This window comes from Podarcis pityusensis (genome assembly GCF_964106645.2).
Source record: "Podarcis pityusensis genome assembly, chromosome: 10".
NCBI classification, from domain to species: Eukaryota; Metazoa; Chordata; class Lepidosauria; order Squamata; family Lacertidae; genus Podarcis; species Podarcis pityusensis.
This window is the reverse complement of record NC_138035.1, coordinates 54,486,317-54,513,816: the sequence shown is the minus strand read 5'-3', so window position 1 is coordinate 54,513,816 and position 27,500 is coordinate 54,486,317. Positions and strand designations below refer to the sequence as shown.

General features: G+C 40.9%; 2 protein-coding genes across 6 annotated transcripts in view; one reads left to right on the top strand and one right to left on the bottom strand.

The window, feature by feature from the left end:
* The window catches only part of LOC308457793 (uncharacterized protein), a gene marked incomplete at its 3' end in the record, with an annotated part of 494,657 nt that extends 481,716 nt beyond the window's left edge, over positions 1-12,941 (top strand). Inside the window, exons 2-3 of the mRNA XM_080971968.1 lie at positions 1,411-2,630; positions 12,805-12,941. Of these exons, the coding sequence (XP_080828094.1) occupies positions 1,415-2,630; positions 12,805-12,941 (1,353 nt within the window). The 5' untranslated portion in view covers positions 1,411-1,414. The remainder of the gene's footprint in view (positions 1-1,410; positions 2,631-12,804) is intronic.
* Positions 1-27,500, bottom strand: part of FOXP2 (forkhead box P2) — a 318,364-nt gene that overhangs the window by 148,956 nt on the left and 141,908 nt on the right. The gene's annotated exons all lie outside the window — the stretch shown is intronic.

Below are 27,500 nucleotides of genomic sequence, written 5' to 3'. Positions count from 1 at the left end.
TGAGAATGAAGGGGAGATCAGGATGGGAATGAGGAGATCTTTCTGCCCCTTGCTCCCCTGTAATGAAGACAGAGCATCAGTATCTAAACTGTAAAAATAAACATTGCAAATTATTTGCCTTTCTTTGTCTCAGAAAAAAACTTTATAGTTCATATTAGCATTCATTTTAATCACAGAATATGAGGTGACTTCATGGTTGTTAGATTTTGCTAATTTGTTCTAAGCAGTTGGGAACTTAGCAAGTTATGTTCTTTGGATAACTGCACTATGCTAGCTGCTGAATGATACTAAATCAACCTATTCCATTTTTCAGCTAAATAAAAATTGAAATTGATCAAACGGCTACTTCTAATACATGATTAACTTCCCTCCCTCCCTGGTAATTCTCCAAGACAAACACACACACACGTACGTATACATGGCCTTTCAAATTCTGTTGTTTTTCTTCCTAACTTTATCCAATATTTAAATATCAGTGAAAGCTCTGTGCCCTGGGTTCAACCAACATTTGTCACAACATGACCTGATTGCTGGTGGTGGCATGCTAATAGGACAATCTTCCTAAAGAGTCATGAAACAGATCCCTTTGGGTTTTAGCTGCTCTACATTATGTAGGCAATATAGAGGTGCTTGCAGGTCAGCTGAAGTCTAGAAACTGCCTGTCTGCCAACAAGAATGACCCATCACAGCCAACATGCAGGGGTAATTTCATGTAATATTTTGGCAGCAGGGCTTTTTTTCCAGCCAGAACTCACTGGAACTCAGTTCCAGAAACTCTCAGGTAGATGCCATTGCCATTATAAGAGAACAAGGGAGGTGTTCATGGTGAGATCCTGCACCTCTTTTTCTAGAACAATATCACTGGTCAGCCAGAAACCCAAGTTTGGGAAACATCAGGAGGGCTTTAAACTGACTAATGTGGGGGAGGGAGACAGTGCTCCTGAAGGTAGGAGTCTATCAATTGATGAAGATCATCATCCAAATGTCATAGACCAAATGGAGCAAACAGCACGCAGACCTAGTGGTGGGAGGAAAAAATCCTTAAATAAGAGACACGGGGGAATGATTAATGGACTTCAATGTCTGTACACTAATGCGCAAAGCATGGGAAATAAACAAGATGAGCTTGAGCTCTTGGTACAGCAAACTAAATATGACATAATAGGCATCACTGAAACCTGGTGGGATAAGTCCCACGATTGGAATGTAATAATGGAGGGATACAATCTTTCAGAGAAACAGACCAGACAAGAAAGGAGGAGGAGTGGCGTTATATGTCAGGGATGTGTATACCTGTGAAGAGATCCAAGATTTAGAACCTCAAAGCCAAAGTGAGAGCATTTGGGTCAAAATTAAGGGAGAGAAGAATAACAGTGACATCATTGTGGGAGTTTACTATAGATCCCCAAGCCAAATGGAGGACATAGATGATGCCTTCCTGGAACAGATGGCCAAGCATGCAAAAGGAAGGGAGATAGTAGTAATGGGGGACTTCAATTACCCGGATATTTGTTGGATGTCAAACTCAGCCAAGAGCATAAGGTCAAACAGATTCCTCACTGGCCTTGCAGACAACTTCATTGTCCAGAAAGTGGGAGAAGCAACAAGAGGAACAGCCATTTTAGATCTGGTCCTAACCAATGTTGATGACCTGGTTAGTGGGGTAGAAGTGGAAGGATCATTAGGCGCGAGTGATCATGCTCTTCTGAAGTTTACTATACAGCGGAAAGGAGCAGCCAAGCATACTAGGACTCAATTTCTTGACTTTAAGAAAGCCGACTTCATAAAACTTAGGGAAGTGCTGGGTGAGATCCCATGGACAGTAATACTAAAAGGAAAGGGAGTTCACGATGGCTGGGAGTTTGTTAAGAGGGAGATAGTAAAAGCACAACTTCAGGCAATACCAATGAGACAGAAACATGGAAGGTGCCTAAAGAAGCCAGGGTGGCTATCTAAAGAACTTTTAACTGAGTTAAGATTAAAAAAGGATGTGTACAAAAAATGGAAAAGGGGAGAAACCACCAAAGAGGAATTCAAACAAATAGCCAGCACGTGTAGACACAAAGTCAGAAAAGCTAAAGCACAGAATGAACTCAGGCTTGCTAGAGAGGTTAAAAGCAACAAAAAAGGCTTTTATGGGTATGTTCGTAGCAAAAGGAAGAACAAAGAAACAGTGGGGTCACTCAGAGGAAGAGATGGTGAAATGCAAACAGGGGACACAGAAAGGGCTGAACTCCTCAATGCCTTCTTTGCCTCAGTCTTCTCCGATAAAGAAAACAATGCCCGACCTGAAGAATTTGGAGCAAATGATTCAGCAGAGGAAACACAGCCCAGAATAACTAAGGAGATAGTACAAGAATACTTGGCTAGTTTAGATGTATTCAAGTCTCCAGGGCTAGATGAACTGCATCCAAGAGTATTAAAAGAACTGGCAGATGTGATCTCAGAACCACTGGCAGTCATCTTTGAGAATTCCTGGAGATCAGGCGAAGTCCCGGCAGACTGGAGGAGGGCAAATGTTGTCCCTATTTTCAAAAAGGGGAAAAGAGAGGACCCAAATAATTACCGCCCAGTCAGTCTGACATCAATACCAGGGAAGATTCTGGAACAGATCGTTAAGCAAACAGTCTGTGAGCACCTAGAAAGGAATGCTGTGATCACCAATAGTCAGCATGGATTTCTGAAAAATAAGTCATGTCAGACTAACCTGATCTCGTTTTTTGACAGAATTACAAGCCTGGTAGATGAAGGGAACGCAGTGGATGTAGCCTACCTTGATTTCAGCAAGGCATTTGACAAGGTGCCCCATGATATTCTTGTAAAGAAGCTGGTAAAATGTGGTCTTGACTATGCTACCACTCAGTGGATTTGTAACTGGCTGACTGACCGAACCCAAAGGGTGCTCATCAATGGTTCCTCTTCATCCTGGAGAAGAGTGACTAGTGGGGTGCCACAGGGTTCTGTCTTGGGCCCGGTCTTATTCAACATCTTTATCAACGACTTGGATGATGGACTCAAGGGCATCCTGATCAAATTTGCAGATGACACCAAACTGGGAGGGGTGGCTAACACCCCAGAAGACAGGATCACACTTCAAAACGACCTTGACAGATTAGAGAACTGGGCAAAAACAAACAAGATGAATTTTAACAGGGAGAAATGTAAAGTATTGCACTTGGGCAAAAAAAATGAGAGGCACAAATACAAGATGGGGGACACCTGGCTTGAGAGCAGTACATGTGAAAAGGATCTAGGAGTCTTGGTTGACCACAAACTTGACATGAGCCAACAGTGTGACGCGGCAGCTAAAAAAGCCAATGCAATTCTGGGCTGCATCAATAGGAGTATAGCATCTAGATCAAGGGAAGTAATAGTGCCACTGTATTCTGCTCTGGTCAGACCTCACCTGGAGTACTGTGTCCAGTTCTGGGCACCACAGTTCAAGAAGGACACTGACAAACTGGAACATGTCCAGAGGAGGGCAACCAAAATGGTCAAAGGCCTGGAAACGATGCCTTATGAGGAATGGCTAAGGGAGCTGGGCATGTTTAGCCTGGAGAAGAGGTGGTTAAGGGGTGATATGATAGCCATGTTCAAATATATAAAAGGATGTCACATAGAGGAGGGAGAAAGGTTGTTTTCTGCTGCTCCAGAGAAGCGGACACGGAGCAATGGATCCAAACTACAAGAAAGAAGATTCCACCTAAACATTAGGAAGAACTTCCTGACAGTAAGAGCTGTTCGACAGTGGAATTTGCTGCCAAGGAGTGTGGTGGAGTCTCCTTCTTTGGAGGTCTTTAAGCAGAGGCTTGACAACCATATGTCAGGAGTGCTCTGATGGTGTTTCCTGCTTGGCAGGGGGTTGGACTCGATGGCCCTTGTGGTCTTTTCCAACTCTATGATTCCATGATTCTATAACCCTGGTGGAGGCAATGCTGAGCTAAACAGACCCATGGCATGACTTGGAATAAAGCAGTAATTCCTAAGATATAGTGCCAAAAAACCAGGGCAGAGAGGAATGGGGTATTTGTGTGCATGAAGGGATGACTAAAGCACAAAAAGAGCATGGATGACGTACGATCCCTAAAAACTGAATTTAAACTTTATGTTTTCACTGAACCAGAAAGGACATAGTTAACAGATGGGCTATGGGAATCATGCCATGAGAATCCATGAAAATAAGGGAGAAATAGACGGACTAGAAAAGCATAATGAAAACAAGTAGGCCAGGGGGGAGACCTTAAATCTTAATGATATATAATGAAGGCAATTAATGAAAAGAACTGTAAAATAATTGGTACCAGACACTCCCAAGCTTCCATTAGAAACAACCTTTTGCTGTCTTCCTTCCAATGGGAGCTGCTTCAAACTTTATGATAAACACGGAGATAAATCTCTGTGTAGGAAAAATAATGTACTGCTTCTCATATCGGATGAAAAAATCAGCGTAGCTATAGCAAAAACCAAACAAAACCCAATGCACCAAACTTTCATACTTCTTATTATATGCAGACTGTATCTCTCAGTCCAACCAAAATGCCTTCGTCCACAGTTCAAGATACAGAAGCCCTGCCTTGCTTTCTATCTGATCACTCTATTTTGAGATATTGACCGTATTTGGACAACACTATTCTCCACCAGCACAACTGCAAGGAGTTTAGCGGGAGGGGGAATTGCTTCTGTTTTGCTTAATTGGAGCTTAGTTAACAATGCTTTGTTAGAAGCAAGCCACTGTGAACCTTAATCACAGCTTGTAGGTTTAGGCACAACAAGCTGTGGTTAAATAAATGTGGAAGCAAAGGCTGCCAAGCTCACCTTTTGGTCATGACAGAGCTGGAAAGAAGTATGGATGCATGCAAGCCTCAGGCACTAAGCTAGGGTTTGGCCCTCCATATGTAGTTGGTCTCATACTTCCAACTCACTATAAATGTGCCCACCTCTCCTCAATTTCTTCAGCAATGTGTGGCAAAGCCTGCTGGGTTCAGCAATCCGGGATTTTTAACTTAACATTAACGCCTTGAGTTTGGAGCACCCCTCACAAGGTAGAAGTAGGCAGGCCACCTATTTCTTAAAATAATTCATTTTCCTATAAAAAATAAGGCAAAGAGGGGAAAAAAAAACACCTAGGCAAATGCAAGATCAAATGTCAGACAATACTATTATGAATAATAATAAAAGTTAAAAATAAGGCAACTTTGCCCTTTAATATTTAATCCTGATGGCAAATGTATTACAGTGTGATAAAAAATACTGTCTTTGCTTAAACTTGTAGGAGAAAAATGTAACAATACACTCACTGAGAAAGTATATGCAAGGGTTTTTCATTTTTTTTGGTATGTTTGCACAACTCTTGATCTACAAAGGAATCACTTCGGGTCTGCTTATGCTGCAACAAACTATTAAGCTTATCGGAATTATAAAGCTGCTATATTTACATGTATGGCATTATTATCTAATAAGATCTTATTCAAAGCTATGGCCAGTTCTTTAGAAAGGCATGATGTTACTTATAATTCAATAGGCTTGGGCTCTGACAATAATACCAATGGCTATTCAGAAATATGCTATGTATATGTTTTGCATAATCCAGAATATCTTGACATAAGGGGCAAGAGCCAGCAGCCTTAAGGCCTTTAAAAGCAATGTGAAATTTTGAGAGAACACCTACAATTCTGGATTTCACCTCATCATGTTTATTTATATGCTGGATTTCCAAATGATGTTCAAAACCGCTCACAAGAATAGTAAACAAATCACCTGGCTTCACTGCATGGCAAAACCAATACAAAGCCTGTCTTCCACACTCAGAATGTAACACAACCCACCATCAGGAATTATCATATTTTTTCTGTGTATAAGACTATGTTTTCCCCCTAAACAATAATGTCAAAAATTAGGGGGCGTCTTATACACATACATTTCCCCCCATTTTCTTAAATCTGAGTCCCACAAAATAGGGGACGTCTTATACATGGGGGCGTCTTACAGATGGAAAAATATGATAGTTAAAGGATTCTGCATTCTGTATATGAAATTTTTCAGGTCAGGCACTCAATGGCTAGATTGGGCCAAATTATCTTAGCAATAAGGATTCCCCCAGTTATAAACATCATCACAAAAGAATTATTAAAGTAACTAACCATTTCCCTAGCCAACGGTTCTGGCAATTAGGTGCCCCACAGAATTCTTGAGCTAAACAATATGAAGTTGTGACCGCAGAAGCAGCAGCAGACTATACAAGAAAACAGAGAAGTCACAAACAAACCTGAGGGCACTTCACCCTCAAAGTCCAAACCTCAAACCATAGAATCATAGAGTTGGAAGAGACCACAAGGGCCATCGAGTCCAACCCCCTGCCAAGCAGGAAATACCATCAGAGCACTCCTGACATATGGTTGTCAAGCCTCTGCTTAAAGACCTCCAAAGAAGGAGACTCCACCACACTCCTTGGCAGCAAATTCCACTGTCGAACAGCTCTTACTGTCAGACCAGAGCAGCATGTTTTCAGAAAGGAAACTGAAAAGTGGCACAACTCTTTTTTAGTTTGTTAACAACACACAATTTTGCATTTGTGAAGAAAACATTCAAGTCAGTGATCAGTAATTTTTGCAAACATGCTTGTCATCACAGTCAAAAAAGTAATATATAATGGTCATACACAGCCAATGTAACTTGTAGTATCCTCTGGACTCAAACTAAACAGAGTTTTGTTTTTTTAAACACAATGCTTAATTCAGAGAAATGAAATAGTTTGCAGTGGAACTCAAAACATTTCAATGGCTGATGAAACTGTCAAGTAAAGTCTTTTGGAGGCACAGCACAGTTTCTTAAGTGTGCTTTTATATTTAAATAATTTGTTTAACTTCTATTACTGAATGATTTATTTATTTTTTTAGTCTAAAATAAGGCCAAAGCACATTTTCTGACCTATTTTCAAAAAGAATGCCTTTTAAAAAAAAATATGAAAGTCCTTCTAAGTTATTTCTGGATGACATTTATTGTAGCGGCAACTACCCTTTGGAACTCCCTCCCATTTCTTGTTAGACACATACCTTCTTTGCTGGCTTTTCAATGCCTGTTAAAGACATTCTTCTTTCAAGGATGCCATTATACAAATATATGGGGTGTCCGCATTTGGAATATTATGTACAGTTCTGGCTGCCTCACCTCAAAACGGATATTATAGCATTGGAGAAGTTTCAGGGGGGAAAGCAACCAAAATGATCAAGGGGTTAGGTTAGAGTGACTCCCCTATGAGGAAAGGTTGCATCATTTGGGACTTTTAGTTTAGAGAAACGGCAAACAGAAGTTTATAAAATTATGCATGGCGTAGAGAAAGTGGGTGGATTAAGTTTTTCTCCCTCTCTCATCATGCCAGACTAGTGGACATCCAATGAAGCTGCATGTTGCAATATTCACAACAGACAAAAGGAAATACTCCCAAAGGAGGCATTCATGGTCACCAATTTGGCTATCTATAAATGAAGATTCAGACAAATTGATTGAAAATATGGCTATAAACAACTATTAACCATGATGGCTAAGCTCCACCTACACTGTCAGAGGCAGTATACCTCTGAACACCAGTTGTTGGGAACTGCAGGTGAGCAGAGTGCGCCGCAATCAGGTCTTCTTGAGTGCATCACACAGATGTCTGGCTGGCCACTATGGGAACAGGATGATGGACCTAATGGGCCATTAGTTTGTTTCAGCAGGCTCTTATGTTCTTAAGATAGTGTCATCCTTTTTCAGTTATCTGGATGACAAGAGAGAGTTCATATGAGTCTTCCAACAAGAGCCCTATCAAACTGCTGAACAAACCCATGCCATCTGATGTATGGCAGGCTGTGGTTTCTAGGGCCATGACTGACACAATCGCTCCGCTGATATGTGTGGTTGTGCTCTGTGAGGCTCACAGGGAATGCTTGATCCCATGTTGAAGACCTTTTTAGATTGGGAAGGCTTCTTCATCTTTCCTAGGGTCCAAACAGTTCTTCCTAGCTACAAAACCTCCTACCAAGCATAAGCCTAAGAAAGTCCCTTAAACTTGGGATCCCTGGGCAAGGGATTTTGACAGTAGGGTAGGACAACCCACCTGTCAACCATCTGACACCATGTGACAGGTGGGTTATCTCAACCAACCATCAAGGGGTACCCCAAAAAGGTTCCCCATCCTGAGTGCAAATTTGGGATTAATTTATGGGTCTTGAACAGTTGAGTCATGAAAAAGATGTTTCCACTTTTCTGCACAAAGTTGTGGCCATATCAAATGCCCCCTTCTGGCCTCACTGCAGCATTTATGGGTGTGACAATGTGTGGGTTCTGAACCAGGGGAAATGAACACCTTCATGAAAAACCATGCACAAACATTGCGCTTCAAATTTACCATGAAATTCACAAATCTAAGCCACTGCTCACTGACTAAGGCTGCAATCGGAATCCCCTCTAATGCCAAGCTGTGGGGAACTTGGAACAAGTGGAGGCATCTGACTGCCACCTGAGGGACATAAGTGTCATTCCATCAATGTAGAAGTCTGCCTTCCACATGATGAATGTGAGGGCAGGCTGTGTCTTCCTGTTATCTCCACTGACAGAAAACTCTGAAATAACTGAGCTGATCTAGGATCCTCTAGATCTTGAGCTGCTTTCACAGCTGGTGCCGGCTGGCATTGGGCCCAATACAGGCTTGATTGTGGCACCAGCTTGGAGCTGGCACAGGAATTGGTCACAACCCATGTTTTATGCCATCATCACCATAAGTAGCCAGGCTACAGCTCTGCTGCTCTGCAGAGCCCAGTAGCAACAGCAGCAAGGTAGGATTGGTCTGCCTATCTAGGATGTTCCCAACAATACTACCTGACCAGTAGCAGCCCTAATCCAAGGTTGATGAAGTTGCCCTCACTGCTATAATTAATTTATCTATTGCTGCTGTCACCAGGAGGCCAGCTTCATATAACTATATACCAATGGCTTACTGGAGTCAGCCTTGAAGAACTGACTTTCATGGAAGGGGACAGGCAAAAAACAGGAAATAAGAAAGCAGTGTAATATGGAAACTGCCTAACTGAAAAGCTGCAACTGGTGAGTCACAAGTGGGGCCCTTGACGGAAAGCAATTAATAGAAAACAACCCAATTAAAGCAGTTCTCTATAAAAAGAAGCATAAATGTTTTTATTAGGGGAAAAACTTTTACCTGAGTTGTAAAGCAAATAAGAGTAAACTTGGGAGAACTATGCACCATTTTAGATTTTGCTGATAATTTCTAGTTAACAACAGGCGAGGAGATTGGATAGAAAAGCATGTGTGACCCAGCACATTTGTTTAACTTACGGAAAATTGGCTTAAACCTGAACTGTCTAATTGCATTGGCAGTAGTCCAGCAATTAAAGAGCTTAAGATGTTCATCTGGAGACCTGCTTCAGTTTCTAATGTATTCAGCTTTTAACATACTCTGTGTGGCCTTCGTGGTTTATGAAAACTGCATGCTTGGGCTTAGCCACATGCAGGAATAGACAAAGAATCAGTGTAGTGTAGTATTTAGAGTAATGGACCTCCAAGTCCTGCGTACCAATTCCCACACAGCCACAAAGTTCCCTGGGTGATCTTGTGCCAGTCGCTATCTCTTACTTAGCCTAACCTACCTCATAGGGTTGTTATGAGGATAAAATAAGGAGGAGAATCATGTATAAATGTAATGATAAATAAAATAATAATTAATTTCTACAGATGTGAGTTACAGCATTAGGTTCAGATATCATGCAAAGTGTGGCTATACACATACCATGCAAATGACAGCAAACTGAGATCATTTAAAAGAAACGAAAAAATAATTTTTAAAGTTATGTTAAAAGAAAGATTTAAAATGGCAAGGGTGGTTTTGACTCCAAGAATTCTATTGGTGAAAATTTGAAAGGGGAAAAAAGAGTCAAGGCCATGCAGCCAGTTCTGTGTGACACAGGAAACCTTTGGAACTTGACAAAAAGTTTCCTCCTCGCAATGCACCAGTGCAATCTAAGGAACTTTTAACAATGGTTTGTGATAGTGCATTTGGAATCAGGTGCTCAAAAAAGTAGTCAGGCAACACACTGATTACACACATAGCCTGGGGGTGCCCAAAGTAAATCCTGGGATCACATCCTTAAAAGTATTTCAATTCCCACCTTGCCATGTTCCTGAATGAGCAATATGCTTATGGTTGCTGTGCAGTGTACCTGTTCTTTGGCATAGTTTTGATGGTGTACATTTGAAATTATTTACAAATTTAAAATGGATTTTGTAATGCAGTGCTTATTCACATGATAAAAAATATGTATCACAGATCAGTTCCGGTATTAGTTCTCGATATCAGTGTTTAGCTTTGCTAAGGACAGAGGTTGCTAGAATACATATAAAATCTACTTCAGATTAAAGAGCAAATGAATAATCGCTATAAAGAATGAAGTCAAGTTTTCTTACATGACTGATTAAATCACTGAAGTAAAGAACTACTGCCGGACGCCAAAATACCATATAGTTGTAAGTATCCTCCTCTAATGAATGTTTCATTCCTTTGTAATGTCCAGCAACTAATTGACAAGACTTTGCTCCCCCATTGAACTTGGTTTTTTATATTTTAAGTAGGTCTTCCTTAAAACACCAAAGATAATTCACCCATTGCTGTTCATAAAAAAGTGGTAGTTATTTAAAATCAGAGTGCTTAGTACCTTTACTTCTGTAATGTTTCCACAGATACCCATTATAATGCTAATGAAAAATTCTTTATAATTTTAACAATAACCCCAAATGCATTCTGAACAACTCACATATTTTGGCTTCACAATGAACAATGGCTTTCATTATTCCCTCCCCTCAAACCTTATTAATGGCACTTTCTGTTATCCAATACATGTTTCCGGAATGCACACAAGAGTACTATCTATGGATGGGTGCAGGTTAATAGCAACAGTTCTATTGCTTTACCAAGTGCAATTTGCAACATGATTTCTTAAGCAAAAATAATATCTCAAGATAAAGACTCCGTAAGCCATTTTCACATTAAATCACATTTTTATTTCTGCAAGTACGAGTAGAACAATGTTTTATTGTTATGGATCTAAAGGAAACGTTTTAAAATCCTCTTCCCTTTTGAATGAGTGCTACTCTATCACTGGGTAATTGCTTTAAATATCTATCAAGAACGGTGGAGGTTATCTTTGGCTAGCTATTCAAACCACAGTCTATAAAACCAGGATATTATGGTCAATTGGTTTACTGTTTGATTAGAGTTAAACATGCAATGTCAGAACAATAATTAAAAAGCTTTACTGCTGAAATTCCATTGGGCTAGTAAGAGGGATCAAGGAACTAGTCCAAGAACCTAGTGTTTCTGGTTGTTTAATTTTCCTCATGTATTCAATGTGATGTGCATTGTCTTCAAGCTGGTGTTATCCATTTTGTTTCAATTTTGATCAAACAGGTACCTGATCAATACTGCATTCCAGAACTGTAAACATACATGCTTTGGGCAACACACTGACAATTACGTACAATTTATTCCAAGGTCCTCTGTTTGCATCCCCAACCCTATTGAAGGTTTCTGACATGCAGCAGCTAATTTACAGAAAAAGCCAAACAAACATTATTTCCCTGTAAATTAGTCTGTATTTCCTGCCCTATAGGAACATATACTGTACCCTACAATCACCATTTTTTTATTTTAAAAAAGACATTCTTGGTACATTCGGAATATATAAAAGATCTGGCTATTGAAAGTACTCACCCCCCACTTGTTTTCTTTATATATTTCTAACTGATGCTTATATAGTTACATAGTTGAGCCCAACTTGCCTCAAACCTTACAGGCAGTAGTGGATCAATAATTTGATGAAATAATCAGCTGAATCCAGCTATGCAGAAGGTTAAGTTTACCCATAATTTGATTATATCTTCTACACATGGAAAAATATGGCTCTCGCACACCAAAACTATACTGTAACATAATGGAGTACATTACAAATAGGACTCCTGTAACATTGCCAATGTAGATAATTTCAGGACTGTCTGGTTTGCAAAGTCTTGTCCGGCATGTAATAGACATGCATTCCAAATACTCTTTCCCCTCCTCTCTTTTTAAGCGACTAAACTACTGCAATTTACCCATATTGTTTAAGTTATCCTCTTTTAAATATTTTGTCCCTGTTACTTTCACCCTTTTTTCTTATACTCTTAATTGGCAAGCTGTGCTGGATGCAGCCACTTTTGTATCAAGATACATCAAGATACATTTTGAAGCGCTCTAATAGAATGTGGCAAGCAATTAGTACAGCCTAAGCATGTGCTTTTATTTAGCAACTACTGAATATTTAATAAATGCTCTTTTGGAACAGTTTTCACAGACTAACAATAATGCAGTAATCACTACATCAATAAACCAATGCTATGAGAGAACATAGCTATGTGAGAGCTTAACTACTTGTTCCATATTGAGAGTTATCACTAAAGTATACACTGTATACAATTTACACAATAAAATAATTCTACCATCGCATTTCATGCATGCCATGGGTGTGCTGGAATCCCTAAATGTTTGTGTTGAGGTGCATGTTTGCAACGACATTATGGAAAACTGCAATCAGGCTGTGATATTGTGGTGGTAAGAGTGCTGGCTGTGCATCTTTCCAAAATCAGAGATGTGATTATCAGCATTATCTACTGAAATAAAGCAAGTTTTCAGTATAGCACGCTGTAACTATACTGTTACAGTATACGAGTAACTCTAGTAACTCAATGACCTTCAATACTCTAAAACTAACACTTTCTTTGAAGGCACAGAAATTGCAGCGTTGCACACACTTGCATTCAAGACAAATGCATCCTCAATTACATATAAATGGACACGGAATGGAGTTCTTAGCTATCACAGCAGTATTGCTGGTATCCATATGTTTCGCACAGAAGTTTAACAATCTGGTCATAAATAAGGAGTATTCATCATGGATACATGGATGACTATGCTACAATGTGGCTTGAGGATTCATATTCTCTGGAACAGGTGTGAGGAATCTATGGTCCTCTAGATGTTTCTGAGTACAACTCCCATCAGCCACGGCAAGAATGGTCAATTGTCAGGGATGATGGGAGTTGTAGTTCAGCACTAACTGGAAAGACAGATTCCCCACACCTGCTCTAGAGGGACTTTTACATTTCAGAAATAATAAATTTACCCAATAGCATCTATGAAACTGTGAAGGAGCTATAACCTTATAGAAACACCTCCCAAAACACTCTCTTGTGCCTCCTATGATGAGAGTTGAGGCTGGACTTCAGTGATTCTATAGGAGGGGGATGGATGGAAAAGTAAGCAACCAAATTGACAAGACAAACCAAGAATTTAATAATAACAAACATCTCTAAAAGTGTTACAGAAAATTAGAGGTGTCTGAATTTGACTGTGGTTTCCGGTCCCATACCACTTTTGAACATAATATCCATATATATTTTTCCCAGATACACACCAAACTGGAGACAGATGAGACTGTCTCCCCACCCCCTCAAAGTAGTATAAGAAGAAAATATTGTTCATAATGTGCATGCGTTTTCACGTCCCATCATAATCTCTGGGCAAGCATAGGGGTTGGGGGGGGGGAGCAGGGAAGGGGAGTTTCACATCTTTGTGAGTTTTAAACACTTAACTTAGGGCAAGCCACAGAGTTGACATTTATTTTGACCACCACATTGAGATTCTTGGAGAAAAAGGTGGGCTATACAGGCAATACATTAGATTAAATTAAATTAAATTAAATTGCCAGTGCTGATTAGAGATGCACAGTCACCTTAGTGTCAAAATAAACAATCTGTACAAAACAAAACAAGGTGGATACAACAAACATTAAAATTGCAGCAAACCCCCCCCCCCCCCAGAACCACCTGACATGTGCAAACTATTTCAGATTTTAAAATTAGTCAGTAAAAATCGGTATTAGGGAATGGGTGGGGGCAGAAAGAATAATACAATTTAAAGATTTTCTAGGCCTCAAGTATATTAAGTAGCTGCCTGAAAATTAGCAAGATGAACCTCCTAATTGTAGGGAGGAAAGTAGCATAATCTCGGTGCAATACAAAGAAGGTCTTTACTATGCCTTAGGATAGAAATGGGGAACACAAAGAACAGCCTCTGAAGGTGACCAACCTGAACTTACCAACAGACTCATAAAGGAGAAAGGTGGGCCCTAAGATACCCTGGTTGCAGACCCTTCAAGGTTTAACTAATAGAAACGGCATTTTGAATTGGTCCTGGAAACTAGATAGCAGCTGATATATGCTGGTATATGCTCTGAGAATCTAGTCCTGTAAGCAGACAACAGCAATCTGTACTCATGGCAGTTTCCTAGCCTGTCACATGAAGGGATAATCCAGTCTGGATGGCCCTAAGGTATGAGAAACTATGACTAGATATATTTTGTCCAGGTAATGGTTCAGCTTGCAGATCCACAACCAACAACATCACAAAGATATTAACACAGCATGGGTGACAAGAGACTCTAGCAGCTTCACATATATTAAAAGGCAAGGGATGAAGCAGCAGTAGCCTGACTCCACTTTCTGAGACCAGCCCTCCAGAAACAACCAGAAACACTGTCAACTATGGGACCAACAACCAATGGCTCGTGTCCTCAGGAGAACCCCTGACCAGTCCATACCTGCCTCTGATGGTGGACCTGTGAGGTTGTGTAGACCCGTCCACCAGATATGGAGATGCCGTTGCTCTCAGCACCCACTGCTGATGTCATCTTTGGATGCTTGAAAGCCACAAGCCACTCCAAAGGCTGTTGGGATACCAGGAGGAAAGGAGGGGACGCAACAACTTGGGCTGCTTCAAAGCACTGGAGAACAGCTGCTGCCAGGTCAGCAGGGCATGGAGAGAAACAGATGAAGAATAGAGAGAAACGAGGAAAGAGGAAATGGAACAGGGGGAGTGGCCATGACTTCCTTTCTGTGAGGGTGAAAAACACACAGTACAAGAGTGTATCTGAGCGCGCACACCCACACCCACACACCCCTTCTCCCACTGTAAACAATCCACCAGAAGTCAGGACAAGCAAAGCCAGTTCTGTCCTCAAACTACTAAATTGGCAATCAGACTGGAATAGCTCCAGTATCTAATGGAATGTATCTAGAAGTGAGGTTGTAGTTACACTCTGGTAATAGCCCCTAGTGTTGCCAAATCTGCTTGTGCACCAGTACACACGTGATTTCCTTACATGTGTAATCACAGAAATGATAATTTGGGGGAATTAACAATACTACTCTTGTGATCTTAACTGAAGACAATTGTTTGCTTATAGGCCTTATTGCAATTGGCTGGATTAACATTTTCTAAAACACCACTGGTACCTTGACTAATTTGGGGGTATTTAGCAATAATCACACAGTTGTTATAATTAGAATTTTTGTTCAAAAAAAGGCTTAAGGAGTGAAAGAAAAACACTGTAGCTTGAAGTGCTGATTTAGAAATACAAGGGGAATAAAATGATTAATAGTTACACATTACACAGGCTACCCACCCTACTACACTGCATAGAGAATATCCATAGTTACTACTGTGAAGATAGGGGGAAGAGGCTGGAGGCAGAGTCTTGAAGACCTGGCTTAGCTATGGAAAGAGAGAGAGAAACAAAAAGAGGAAATGTTCACATGTAAGTAGCTGGAATTCAGCTCTTGCGAGAGCTAGGAAAAGGTAGGATTCATGAAGTAAGAGGAACAGGGAGAAGTGAGAAAGTTGAAATGCAAGAATTACCTGTTCTGTTATAGGATGAACAAAGAGAAACAAAAAGCTGGATTTCCCCTATAACATGTCAGCACATTATTACTGCTGGGCTACAGAGCAGACATGGATTAAGTGTTTCATACAACCTTTCCGTCTGTCAATATAGTGGTCCCTAAGTGGTGGTTGACAAACTGACCTTGAACTCAGATCCTATATATATTCCTCTGGGTTCCTTCAACTCCAACCCTACTCCAATGTGTTGCAAAAGCAGAGTAACACCCTTGTCAGGATGACAGTGGCTTGTGCTTTCCTAAGAGGTGTCTCAATGAAAATAAGAAAGGAAAGTGAATGAGAGGCAAGGAGGGGACACTAACTAAAGCTAATGGAAAAGAAATTGGGTCCGCACAGGAATCGCACAGGAAGCAGTATGGAGCAGCCTTCGGGAAAAGCTGAACGACTTATAGTGTAAGGGACATCCTAGTTACAGGAATGGGATTATCAGTAAACCCTGGCTTGAATATAAAAGGATTTCACTGAGGCACAGATGACGAGTTACAGTGGGTTGTCATTCACTTCACTGAAGCTTCCCACCACAAAGGTGAGGCAATAAAACCGAAGTGTTGTAACCAATCAGATCTCGCTTCTACTAAGGTGATCCTGCCTTGCTGAATAGGACAGAGTTACACTTTCTCAAGAAATTATAAAAGAAGGTATGTGTTTTAATCAAGGCAGGATATGCTTTCTAGAAGGAATGCTGATGAATTTTCAGGATAACTTTAAAAATAAATAAATCGCAAACTGATGTGGAAATGTGGAAAACCAAACTTAACACTGGAATTGGAATTGAAAATTGGAAATTGAGAGAAACTGAGATTCTGTCCACCCCCACTAATGATGAAGTTGGATTCAGCAGAACCCCCAAAGTACGCATAATAAAATAAACAACAACAACAACTGATTATTTATACCCTGCCCATCTGGCTGGGTTTCCCCAGCCACTCTGTGTGGCTCCTAACAGAATATTAAAAACACAATAAAACATCAAACATTAAAAACTTCCCTAAACAGGGCTGCCTTCAGATGTCTTCTAAACATCAGATAGTTGTTTATTTCCTTGTCATCTCATGGGAGGAGGTTCCACATGGCAGGTGCCACTACCGAGAAGGCCCTCTGCCTGGTTTCTTCAAAAGGAAGGTAAGCCCACCCAGAACTGGCTGCCTACCATCTCCCCCATTTTAAATATTTCACAGGAAGATACCGAAAGCAATTGTACCCGCACTAGTAGCTAAACTGGAGTTGGATACCAAGGTTAGCTCATGAGCATCCCAGCTGTGCCTCTACCACAGAACTGGGTATACTAATGCTTGATTGGGTACACAGGATGAGAAAAAGAACAGCAGATCTGTCCACAAAGTGCTGAAAATGGCACTGAAAGAAGGATAAAATTAACAAGGCTCTGCCCACAGGCTTACATTCTAATAATAAAAGCATAAAAAGATAGGGAAAAGAGAATAGTATGAGAAAATCAAAACTTAACAGGAGTGTTATTCAGCATAAGCTAAGGAACAAATAAGAGATATAAGCTCAGGACTACAGTTATATCTCGGAAGTTGAACGGAATCCGTTCCGGAAATCCGTTCAACTTCCAAAACGTTCGAAAACCAAAGCACAGCTTCTGATTGGCTGCAGGAAGCCACTAGATTTCCAGAAGTAGCTTTTACATCATGTGAAAACCCAAATATAATGCGGAAGTAAACAGGTAAATGTAAGAATAAATGAATAAACTGCCATGTGGATACAGCCTTATTCATCTAGTTGGCTACTGCACTACTGTGCAGACAAGTGTATGTAGCTTTATCAAAATCACATTTACCGATTTCAAAGGACTAGTACTGCTGCTGGCCTGACACATTTGGTTCAAAGATTTACGGTATTTGGGGGTTATTGGATCAATATCCAGGTGCAGAGAAGTTGAAGAGCATTTGGGTGAGGGCTGTCAAAGTTCCTCTCCCCTTTCTAAACAATGAAACCAGTCATTCAAACAGAGGCTTGGCTGCCCTCTATAGTCTTTCAGCTTACCTTTGAAATTTGGGGGCAAATGCTGTATGGAAATGACACCACATCATGACACAGCATCATTCCCATGGGGATTTCTGACCAAAATTTCAGAGGGAATGCTGATGGGCCAATGAGTATAGTCAAGCTGCCATATGAAAATACGGCAAAGCTTGCCACCTTTTTCTTTTTCTTGTTTTTTGTTTAAAACACACTTTGGCAACCTTGACATTAAAAGTAAGCCACCATATTATTATTTTTTCACCCACCCCTTCAAAAGTTGCTGATACCGTCACTCCACGTTTATGGATGAATGGTTCTACAAATGGAGACATATTTGGATGAACAGCATGAACTGCCACCTATTTTACAAGACAAAACAGGATAATGTGTTAAGTCCTTACGATGCAGCTTAGCTACTTACAGAGCTGCTCTAGCTCCCAATCCAATTATGGTATCAATGCAGATGATGATCTTGACTTTTAAAGCTCTATGTGGCTCAGGACCAAGATACCTTAAGGACCACCCTCTCTCACACAACCCTAGGTAATTGGTTCCACTGTCAAACTATTGTCATTTTTTTTTTTTTGCGGGGGTGGGAGGCGGGACTCATGTTAGCCAAAATACACCCTATTGTAACTTAAGTTCATTACATCTAGCCAAGACCTTTGGACATTTATTCCGTTTTTTATGCATTTAATGTAATATTTTGTTTTGAACTTTGTTAGCCAACCCGTGAGGTTTTCTCTGAGGAGATAAAACAGAAATATATTAAATAAACATCTCTCTCATGCACAACTTACGCCGGGTTCTGACAGACAAAAAACTATTTTTTGTTTTCAATTATTGGGTTAACATTTCCATTTTTAATTCCATCCTTTAGTGGTTAACACACCTCTATTCTTAGGGCTGGAACATATCAATGTCTTATACCCAACAACAGAGTGCAAACACAATTTAAAACCTGTGCCTATTATGAGGTAAATTCCACAATCATTTATGAATATGCATTTATGTACATAGTGTATTTGCTCCATAATGCATGGTTTTGCTTTTACAATTACCTAAACAAATGTTTAGCTGAGCTACTCAGTCTACTGGGTATATGATTTGTACTGAAGAACAGGAAAGAAAACAGGCCACTTACGTATTTATTGTAATACATTTTTTGTGTTTCAAGTAAATAATGCACTTTTAAAACTAGGGATATATTTATGTGAAAGACTATAATACCTGCTAAGTTCTGTCTCCTGGGTAAATATTAGAAAAGACTAACAAACCAAAACAAAAATCCACCCAGCGATAAAGCCTAAATACAAAGAAAACACATTTAGTAATATTAAGGGGAATGTTTCAAAAGAGTGCACTGGGATTTGGCTGCGGCACACAAGTACTTAACAGAGCAATGGGTATGCTGAAATTGCTCTGTTATTTCTAGGGTTACTCATTTAATGACCAGTTGCCACATCCTTCGCCAAATAACACAATTTTTAAAACTGAGATAATCTAGTAATTATTCAACATTTGTACAGTGCTTTTGAAACTGCGAATTGTTCTGCAACCCATACCTCATTTGCTCGCCTTGCATTTTCCATTGTGTATACGTGGAAGTGAAGCTGAGAGAATAATTTTTCCCAAAGACAGCAAGCAGTGACAGAACTGGGATTTGAAACTTGAGTCTAATAGGCCAAAGTCTAACACTCTAGCCACCGCGCCATGAAGGCCTGATGCTGTCAGTCAGCAGAGGGTTAACGGCGAATCCATTATTTTTGCTTGTTAGGAAACAAAATCCCTATGGATACATTTTTCAGGTATCTACACAAGATTGTTCTAACATACCTGGCACGATGTTAAGTCACCAATCCCAGAAAGTGTTTTGCCATATGCTTTATCGTTAATCAAATGAGGTAACCTTAGGGAACACCACACATGCATCCCCAAACACCACTTAAAGAGTTTCACCATATAGGGTTAGTCCACATTCTGTATCACACTTTTTATACATTGTACACACCTCCAAGGCTCTGGTGAGGTTCTTCCCTGACCCTTTTTCTTATTGCCACCATCCTTTCAATCAGCCCCTTCTTTCCTGCACCTGCCTTCTCTTAATTTGCAGCTCCTTCCACCACTCCTTCCTTCCTCCCTCAGCACTCTTCTCCCTCCTTTTAATCCCTCTGCCTCTTGGGTTTCCTATATCACTTAAACTCCTGCCTTATCCATCCAGCTAATCCTTTCGACCCTATGCTGTTTGGTCTTCCCAAGCTTCTGACAGACTCCATGAACTGCCCACCAGGAGACTCAAGCATCAGAGTGATGGCAGGCTATAAAATACTTACTTAGAATACTTACTTCAATAATGGCATTTGTTGTGAGCGTCACAAGGAAAAGTTGGCTGCTCCTTCTTGTAGCATTTTCTTTCATTACCTATGGGTAATCTTGTGTTTCCCTTTATGTGGACTACACATCGCAATCTACCTTATCTCTTGTGAGTTCAGAAATTTAGGCTCTGGACTTTCTCCCTTGTTTCCTTTCCACAAAACGAAAGAATGGAAAGGAGAGGCTGGCTGAAGAAAAGTTGAGGTCTGAGAAAGGAAACTCAGAACTGAGCTAATCAAGGCCTCAACAGCAGTAGTGAGTGACCAAAATAATAAGCACACCCAAAGTAAATGAAAAAAACCAGGGTTGTTTTGACTCCTAGCTGTTTCAGGAAGGCATTTTGAAGTATACATGCAGCACTTTGGTCCTTTTGCTGAGGAGAAGGAAGATTTCTAGTCAGAACTTCATTCTCCCTTCTTTCCACCCCAAGTGCCTCCCTCTTGTCGCCTTCCCCCTGTTGGCCTAGTATGAAGGTTCTCCCACAAACCAACATAGCTTTTACTTGACAACATGCACTGATTGTTATGGCTAAACCGTTACTCTTAGTGGTCAGAGTTCACAAACAGTTTGTGCAACATTACAGACAAACTGGTCAGTGGCTCAGTGGAGCTCAAAGACAAACAAGGCATTAATTTAATGACTCACAGCTCTGCCTAAATACTAATAGAACTGTATTTTGAGACAGGTGTTTTTCTTCTTCACCAAACCTATTAACCAGTTCAAAGACGAGTAGCCTGAGGAGGAGAAAGTTTGTGGAAGGGAATCTCCCTGTCTCCTTCCAACATCTTGGAAACGCTCTCTTAGGGGATCCTCCAGTACAGTGTAGGATGGGGGGGGGGCAGAGGGAAAATGGCCACCCTCTCATGAGTGGAGCTGTGCTGGCACAATGTGGCTCTAGATTAATTTAGGTAATCCTCTCTTCCACAGGAGCCTGCAGTGCCTCACCTCACACTGTCCTGGAGGCTTTTCTCACATTCCTATGCTCCTTGTGGGAGCTTAGGATCCAAGCCGTATTATCTCACATTCCAAGCTTTAGATTTTTTTAAAATTATTATTCAGATCCTTGTGTTATCAATGGTCCAGCAGTAGTGACATTTTGTTGTTACTACAGAGATAGTCACTTGTACCCTAGTGACTAAAATAACGTCCCAAGTAGAGATTTTGGGGAAAGGCTGTCTATGCATAAATGAACTCTCTTACTCTATTTTGAAACATGGTAAGGTAAGACAGTGTTGTTTACAGAATGAGACTGCAAAATTCTTACTAGTCAATTTTTAAAAATTACTCATTTATAAAACTGTAAAGCAATAACAAACAACATATGTTTTGCAGTGCATTTGCCCCAAACTCTCATGACTGGATGGATATATAGTGTTTGGTAATGGAAATATTCCTATGCACCCTTGCTCATCAAAACATGAAAGTAGCAATGAGGAAACATTTCTTTTTTAAAAATATGCAAAGGTTGGCTACAGTTTGTGCTATAAATTAAATTAGTATCATGCATCAGTATTGTATTTTTAACTTAGCATTATTTAATACAGTAAGAGTGCTTCCAGACAGGTGTTTCGTTGTTCCTTGCAGTATTGTTGTTGGTTTTGCAGTATCCAAACAACATTGTCAATATTGGCATCAAAATGCTACCTTACATCTTCCCCACCTTAATTTAATTGAGATTTAATCCTTTCCATGGAAAAACTGATTAGTTAAAAAGAAACCTGTTGCCAATGACCTGTATTGTGATATATGAATAACCTGTTTGCAATATTAACCCCCTGCCTGAATGAACATGTTGATAGTCTAATTAGAGAACGGAAATATTAAAATATAGTTTTAAAACTGAAATGTACATGAGATAGTGTTTTAGAGGCTTTTGTGTTTCAAGTACTTTGGGTACTCTTGTTACAAAAAAAAATGTTTACTGAAGCTGTTGGATCCTCTGGGTGGCTGCTCTCTGCAGTGGCAACAGCAACATTCTCTTTTCTAGCTTGCTATAAGCCTATTATCTGAATAATAAAATATTTTACATATAAACAAATTAACAGCACAATCCTATGCATGCTTACTGAAAAAGAAGCCACACTGTGTCCAGCTATTTAACATTCGTGAACTTGACTCTCATACAACGGCTACTTTTCTACTCAACCTCTTCATGTAAGATAGTCCTTAAAAAACAAACACAAAAAGTGAAGGGACACAGAGGTCTACAAATCATTTAAATGGGTTTTATTTGTTGCAAATAATAATGCTGGACACCCTTCAAGAGTAAACATCCCGTACCCAGTAGGCTCAGAGCTGATTTGGACTGAGGAGGAATCCATTTGTCACATTTCCCTTTTCCCTACTGAGTGCTAAGCCCCATTCCCCCCCCATAAATATCTACATCAGTACAGTGGTACCCCGCAAGACGAATGCCTCGCAAGACGGAAAACCCGCAAGACGAAAGGGTTTTCTGTTTTGGAGGCGCTTCGCAAGACGAATTTCCCTATGGGCTTGCTTCGCAAGACGAAAGCCCATAGGGAAATCTCCGGGGACCTGTTTTAAATTGCTGGCGGTCGGGAGCAAAGACTTTCGCCCACAGCCGGCCTTCAGAAGAGGTCCTGGACCTCTTCTGAAGGCCGGTGGGGGGCAAAAGTCTTTGCTCCCCCCCGCCTGCCTTCCCGGGACAGCGGAGACTTCTCCACTGCCCCGGGCGATCTTAAAATGCTGGCGGGCGGGAGCGAAGCGTTCGCTGCCGACCCCCAGCATTTTAAAATCTCCCCGGGACAGCAGAGAAGTCTCCGCTGCCCCGGGCGATCTTAAAATGCTGGCGGGCGGGAGCGAAGCGTTCGCTGCCGACCCCCAGCATTTTAAAATCTCCCCGGGACAGCGGAGGCTTCGCTCCCGCCCGCCAGCATTTTAAAATCGCCCTGGGACAGCAGGGGCTTTTAAAATGCTGGCGGTCGGCAGCAAAGCCCTCCTGTCCCCGGAGCTTGCGGGGCGGGAGGTGGGAAGAAGGGCTTTTCTTCCCACCGCCAGCCTTCAGAACAGCCTTCTGAAGGCTGGCAGTGGGAAGAAAAGCCCTTGTCCCCCCCCCCCCCAGCCTTCAGAAGAGGTCGGGGGACAGACTGTCCCCGGACCTGGTCTGAAGGCGGTTTCCCTAGGAACGCATTAATTGATTTTCAATGCATTCCTATGGGAAACCGTGCTTCGCAAGACGAAAAACTCGCAAGAAGAAAAAACTTGCGGAACGAATTAATTTCGTCTTGCGAGGCACCACTGTAGTTTCCAACCCTTTTTTGACCATGCCCCACCTAAGAATCTCTAAAATCCTGATCCCCACCCCCTGACATATAATTCTTATTATCAAAAAGTGAACTCCTGTTCACGTGGAGGAAGCCTAAAAGGTCATTAACTTGGTCTAAACTCATTCTTGAATTGCCCCCCTTAAAAATCACACACACCCCCCGTGGGACGTGTGCCCCACGTTGGGAACCACGGATCTAGATAATCTATATATATATAAAACCTATGAAATTTTAATTGCCCTTTTTTATACCTTCTTCATCTCTGAGGTGAACACAGCTAATGAGGTATGCAAAATATAAGAACTAGGTTGAAAGAATAAGCTGTGAACCAGAGATTTCCCGTTCAACCAGGGGTTATTAGGCAGTCTCTCACATCTTAGTTTAAGCCCCATTATGTAACATGGGGATGGTACAAGTGGCCCACAGGAGAAGTTGTAAATATTAGATAATCCATGCAAAGTACTTTGAGCACATAGAAATAAACACTGAATATTATTATTATTGTATGGGTAGCCACATTATTTTCTTCACTTGTTCCTCTTTATTAAATTTTCAAAATTTCAGAGAGTATCCTGATGCTCTTCATACTCTGCTTTGAAAACTCATCATCAAGAACATGCTTTTGTAATTTAGAAACTGACTTCCTCACTTTTATCCAGACCATTTATGCAAACATTTTGAAGGATGTATCCCAATACAGTTACAGTTCCTTGAGAATGGCGCAAATGAGCATAACCCACTCTGAAGATTACCTGTTTATGTCTATCCTAGCCTAACCAATTCCCAAGCCAGAAAATGACTTTACTCAAGGCTACTAGAGACTACTTTTAAAATTATATCCATAGCATTAGCCATAATCCACACATTCCCAAATAGGAAACAATGTACCACTTTCTTCTATTGAAGAAACAATTAGCAGTATCCAGCTAACGAATCCCAGGTGCATACTCTCTCAAAAAATATTCCTTCCCAACTTCTGAAATAGTGTATCCTGACAACCACAGCCTGAGTGTCTAGCATGCAGGGTTCATTTCTGCTGTATGTGCTGAAGAACATTGAGCAAATCCCCCGAGAGCAACAAGACCTGTTGACATTCCCAGGGGAACTGCATGGGGGGGGGAGCATTCTGCCCCCAGTGTTTACATGAGCCAGCATGCAACCCTCACACCACCTCATAAGCACTTATAAATGTGTGTTTCTGGGTGAACTTCAAGGATTTTCCATTAAACGTCTGCTTGGAAATGGAAGGGGGTGGACATAGGGTGCATACAGATATGGGGGTTATTAAAAGTTATTTTTGCTGGATATGATACTAGCACGTCTGTCTCAGTTTCTAATGTTCCTTTTATACTGCATTACCTCTTGTGTTTGAACTGTGGCTTTTTTCTTTCTGATCTATACAGTGGTACCTTGGGTTAGAAATGCGTCAGGTTACAGATGCTTCAGGTTACAGACTCCGCTAAACCAGAAATAGTACCTCGGATTAAGAACTTTGCTTCAGGATGAGAACAGAAATCGTGCTTCGGCCCCATTAGCTAAAGTGGTGCTTCAGGTTAAGAACAGTTTCTGTTAAGAATGGACCTCCAGAACAAATTAAGTTCTTAACCCGATGTACCACTGTATATTGCCATATCACACTCCCATTTCATTCACACCAGTGGGTGCTGTGGAACACAACTGTGGATGTCACCACCTTTTATGTGCATGTGTTTCCACATGATTTATCAATGAAAATGGCAGCATAGAACTATATGCCAGAATAGTACCGCAAATTTTGTCATGTTATATGGAGGTGGTGGCATGGAGGACAGGGAAAATACAGCACAAAATTCCCATGATTTTCCAGGTTAATGAGTTTGCAAATTGATTTTTTTCTGGAAGCAATTAATAAGTGCTACGCTTCCCCTGGACTCAGCTAAATTTCCAGAAGAGACTTTTACGTCATGTGAAAGATCACACAGAATGTGAAAATTATCAGGTAAGGAAATGCGAACAAGGGAAAATATGCTGCCTGGCTACAACCTTAGTCCTATCCCACAAGACTGGAGTGGACCAGACCTTAATGGGTCTTCTCATCCCCTCCAGCTTCTAGGACATGTCAATGGTGTACTCCAAAGACTGATGCTGCCTTCAACCTCAGGCCATTCCTGCTTCTCATCAACACTATGCTTTCCTTATGCCTTTAGCCTTTTTCTTTGATATTTTTCTCATAATGTAGCATCTTCATAAACTAACTGCTGTCTCAGCCTCCTCTTCTGTTTTGCTTACTTTTCTCTTTCCATATTTGCTGCAACAGTCAATGATTCGTTGGCAAAGTGCTTGATAAACCTTTTTACTGCCTTTATAACCATCCAAACACATAATCTTTTCCAATCCCAATGGGGTAGGGGGAAGAAATCCAAAAAACAGAAGTTGAAAAGCAAGCTGAATCAGGGGTGCAATTGTGGTGAAGGATTTTGCAGCTTCAGCTAAGGTTTTCCTCAATGGTCACAAACACTGCGATTCTAGGGGGGAAATATTGCAGCTTTGGTACAACAACATACCGGACAAATCTGAAAACTTTTCTATGGCTCCCTAAAGTCATGGCCTACCAAGACATTTTAGCTCCTGAGGCGAACCACAAAATGACTCCCCTCTACCCTCCAGGGAAGAAGCGGTGAGTAAAGATCTACATCAGGAACAAGGGGGGAATAAAGATCTGGATCAGGTTCTGCTTCCCCTGTGGATTCTTCCACCTGGCACGGTTACCTCAAGTTGCCTCATGGGTGGGCCCAACTCATATCTATGATAGCAGCATGACATCTCCACTCCAGTCAGAACAGTCTGGAATTTTGTTCAACATTGTTGATTTTTAACACATTATCATACTAGCCTTTCATACAATTTCTGCACTTCTCTGACATTTTAACCAGACTAAGTGTTACTTTCTCAACGGTGCCTTAATTCAAATTTCTTCTTTGATAGTCTTCTTAAATAACAGTGAACCAAACGCTATAATTAATCAGATCTACTACCACACGTTTTGCTTTTTTACATCAATTCTTAAATATTGATGATGCAATATAATAAAATAAAACAACAAACTAGTAGTTTCAAAATAAAACAGCTGAAGGATGACAAACTTGAAATAATGGGAAACACTGAAAAGAGAACGAGCAATTAAAAAAAAAAACCTGTGGGGAAACTTATCTATCCTGAATTTAATAAAATAAATATTCCACAAGAACTACACTGGAACAGTCATGGAAAAATAAAAACGAAGAGAATTATTAGCCCTTTCTCCTATTTCTACTCATCTTCATGTCCCATCTCCCTCTGCTACCAGCTACCCACTACTAGGTGCATAAAGACTGAACTAGCAGTTGGCGCAACCCCACAATTCAGTCTTCAACCTAAGATATAGCATGGGACCTGTTCCCACCAACTGCATAGCTACACCTTCTTTGAGGATACTTTGTCCTGTCCCACCTCCAATGGTTTTCTCTCCTCTCCCCAAACCATCAGCCAGCATTCTATGGCCACTGATCATGCTCAGTTCTCAGTAACCCCTGGAGCATGTGGTTAGTGTCATTTAGTTACGTAAGTATCCATATAGAGAAAATGAAATTTTGATTAATACCCAGAGGATATTGCTTGTCAAGGGGTATTTACTGGGCCATACTTGGAGATGGAGTACTGGACTACATAGAAATTTCATCAGATACAGAAGGACACTTTAATAGATGTATACAAAACATGCCATTCTACTAGTAGCCCTTTGAGAAAAGAAGAGTAGTTGGCATCCGTCTGTCTCGAGAGACAATGGAGTGCGCCTCTGGGGGGTGAAGTCAAACCGCTGCATTTGCAGTACTGACGTGACCTCCCTAGGGCGTAAGCCTGAACAGTGTGTAGGTAGGTCCTGGGCTGCCCAGATGACAAGAACGCGTCTCGGCCTCACTGATGTGTTCCAAAGGAAAGCAGAACAATACGTTTGGCACCAGCTTGGCTGCAGGAGTTGCCAAAAAGAAGCATACAAGGCTACTGTCTTAGGAAGGGGT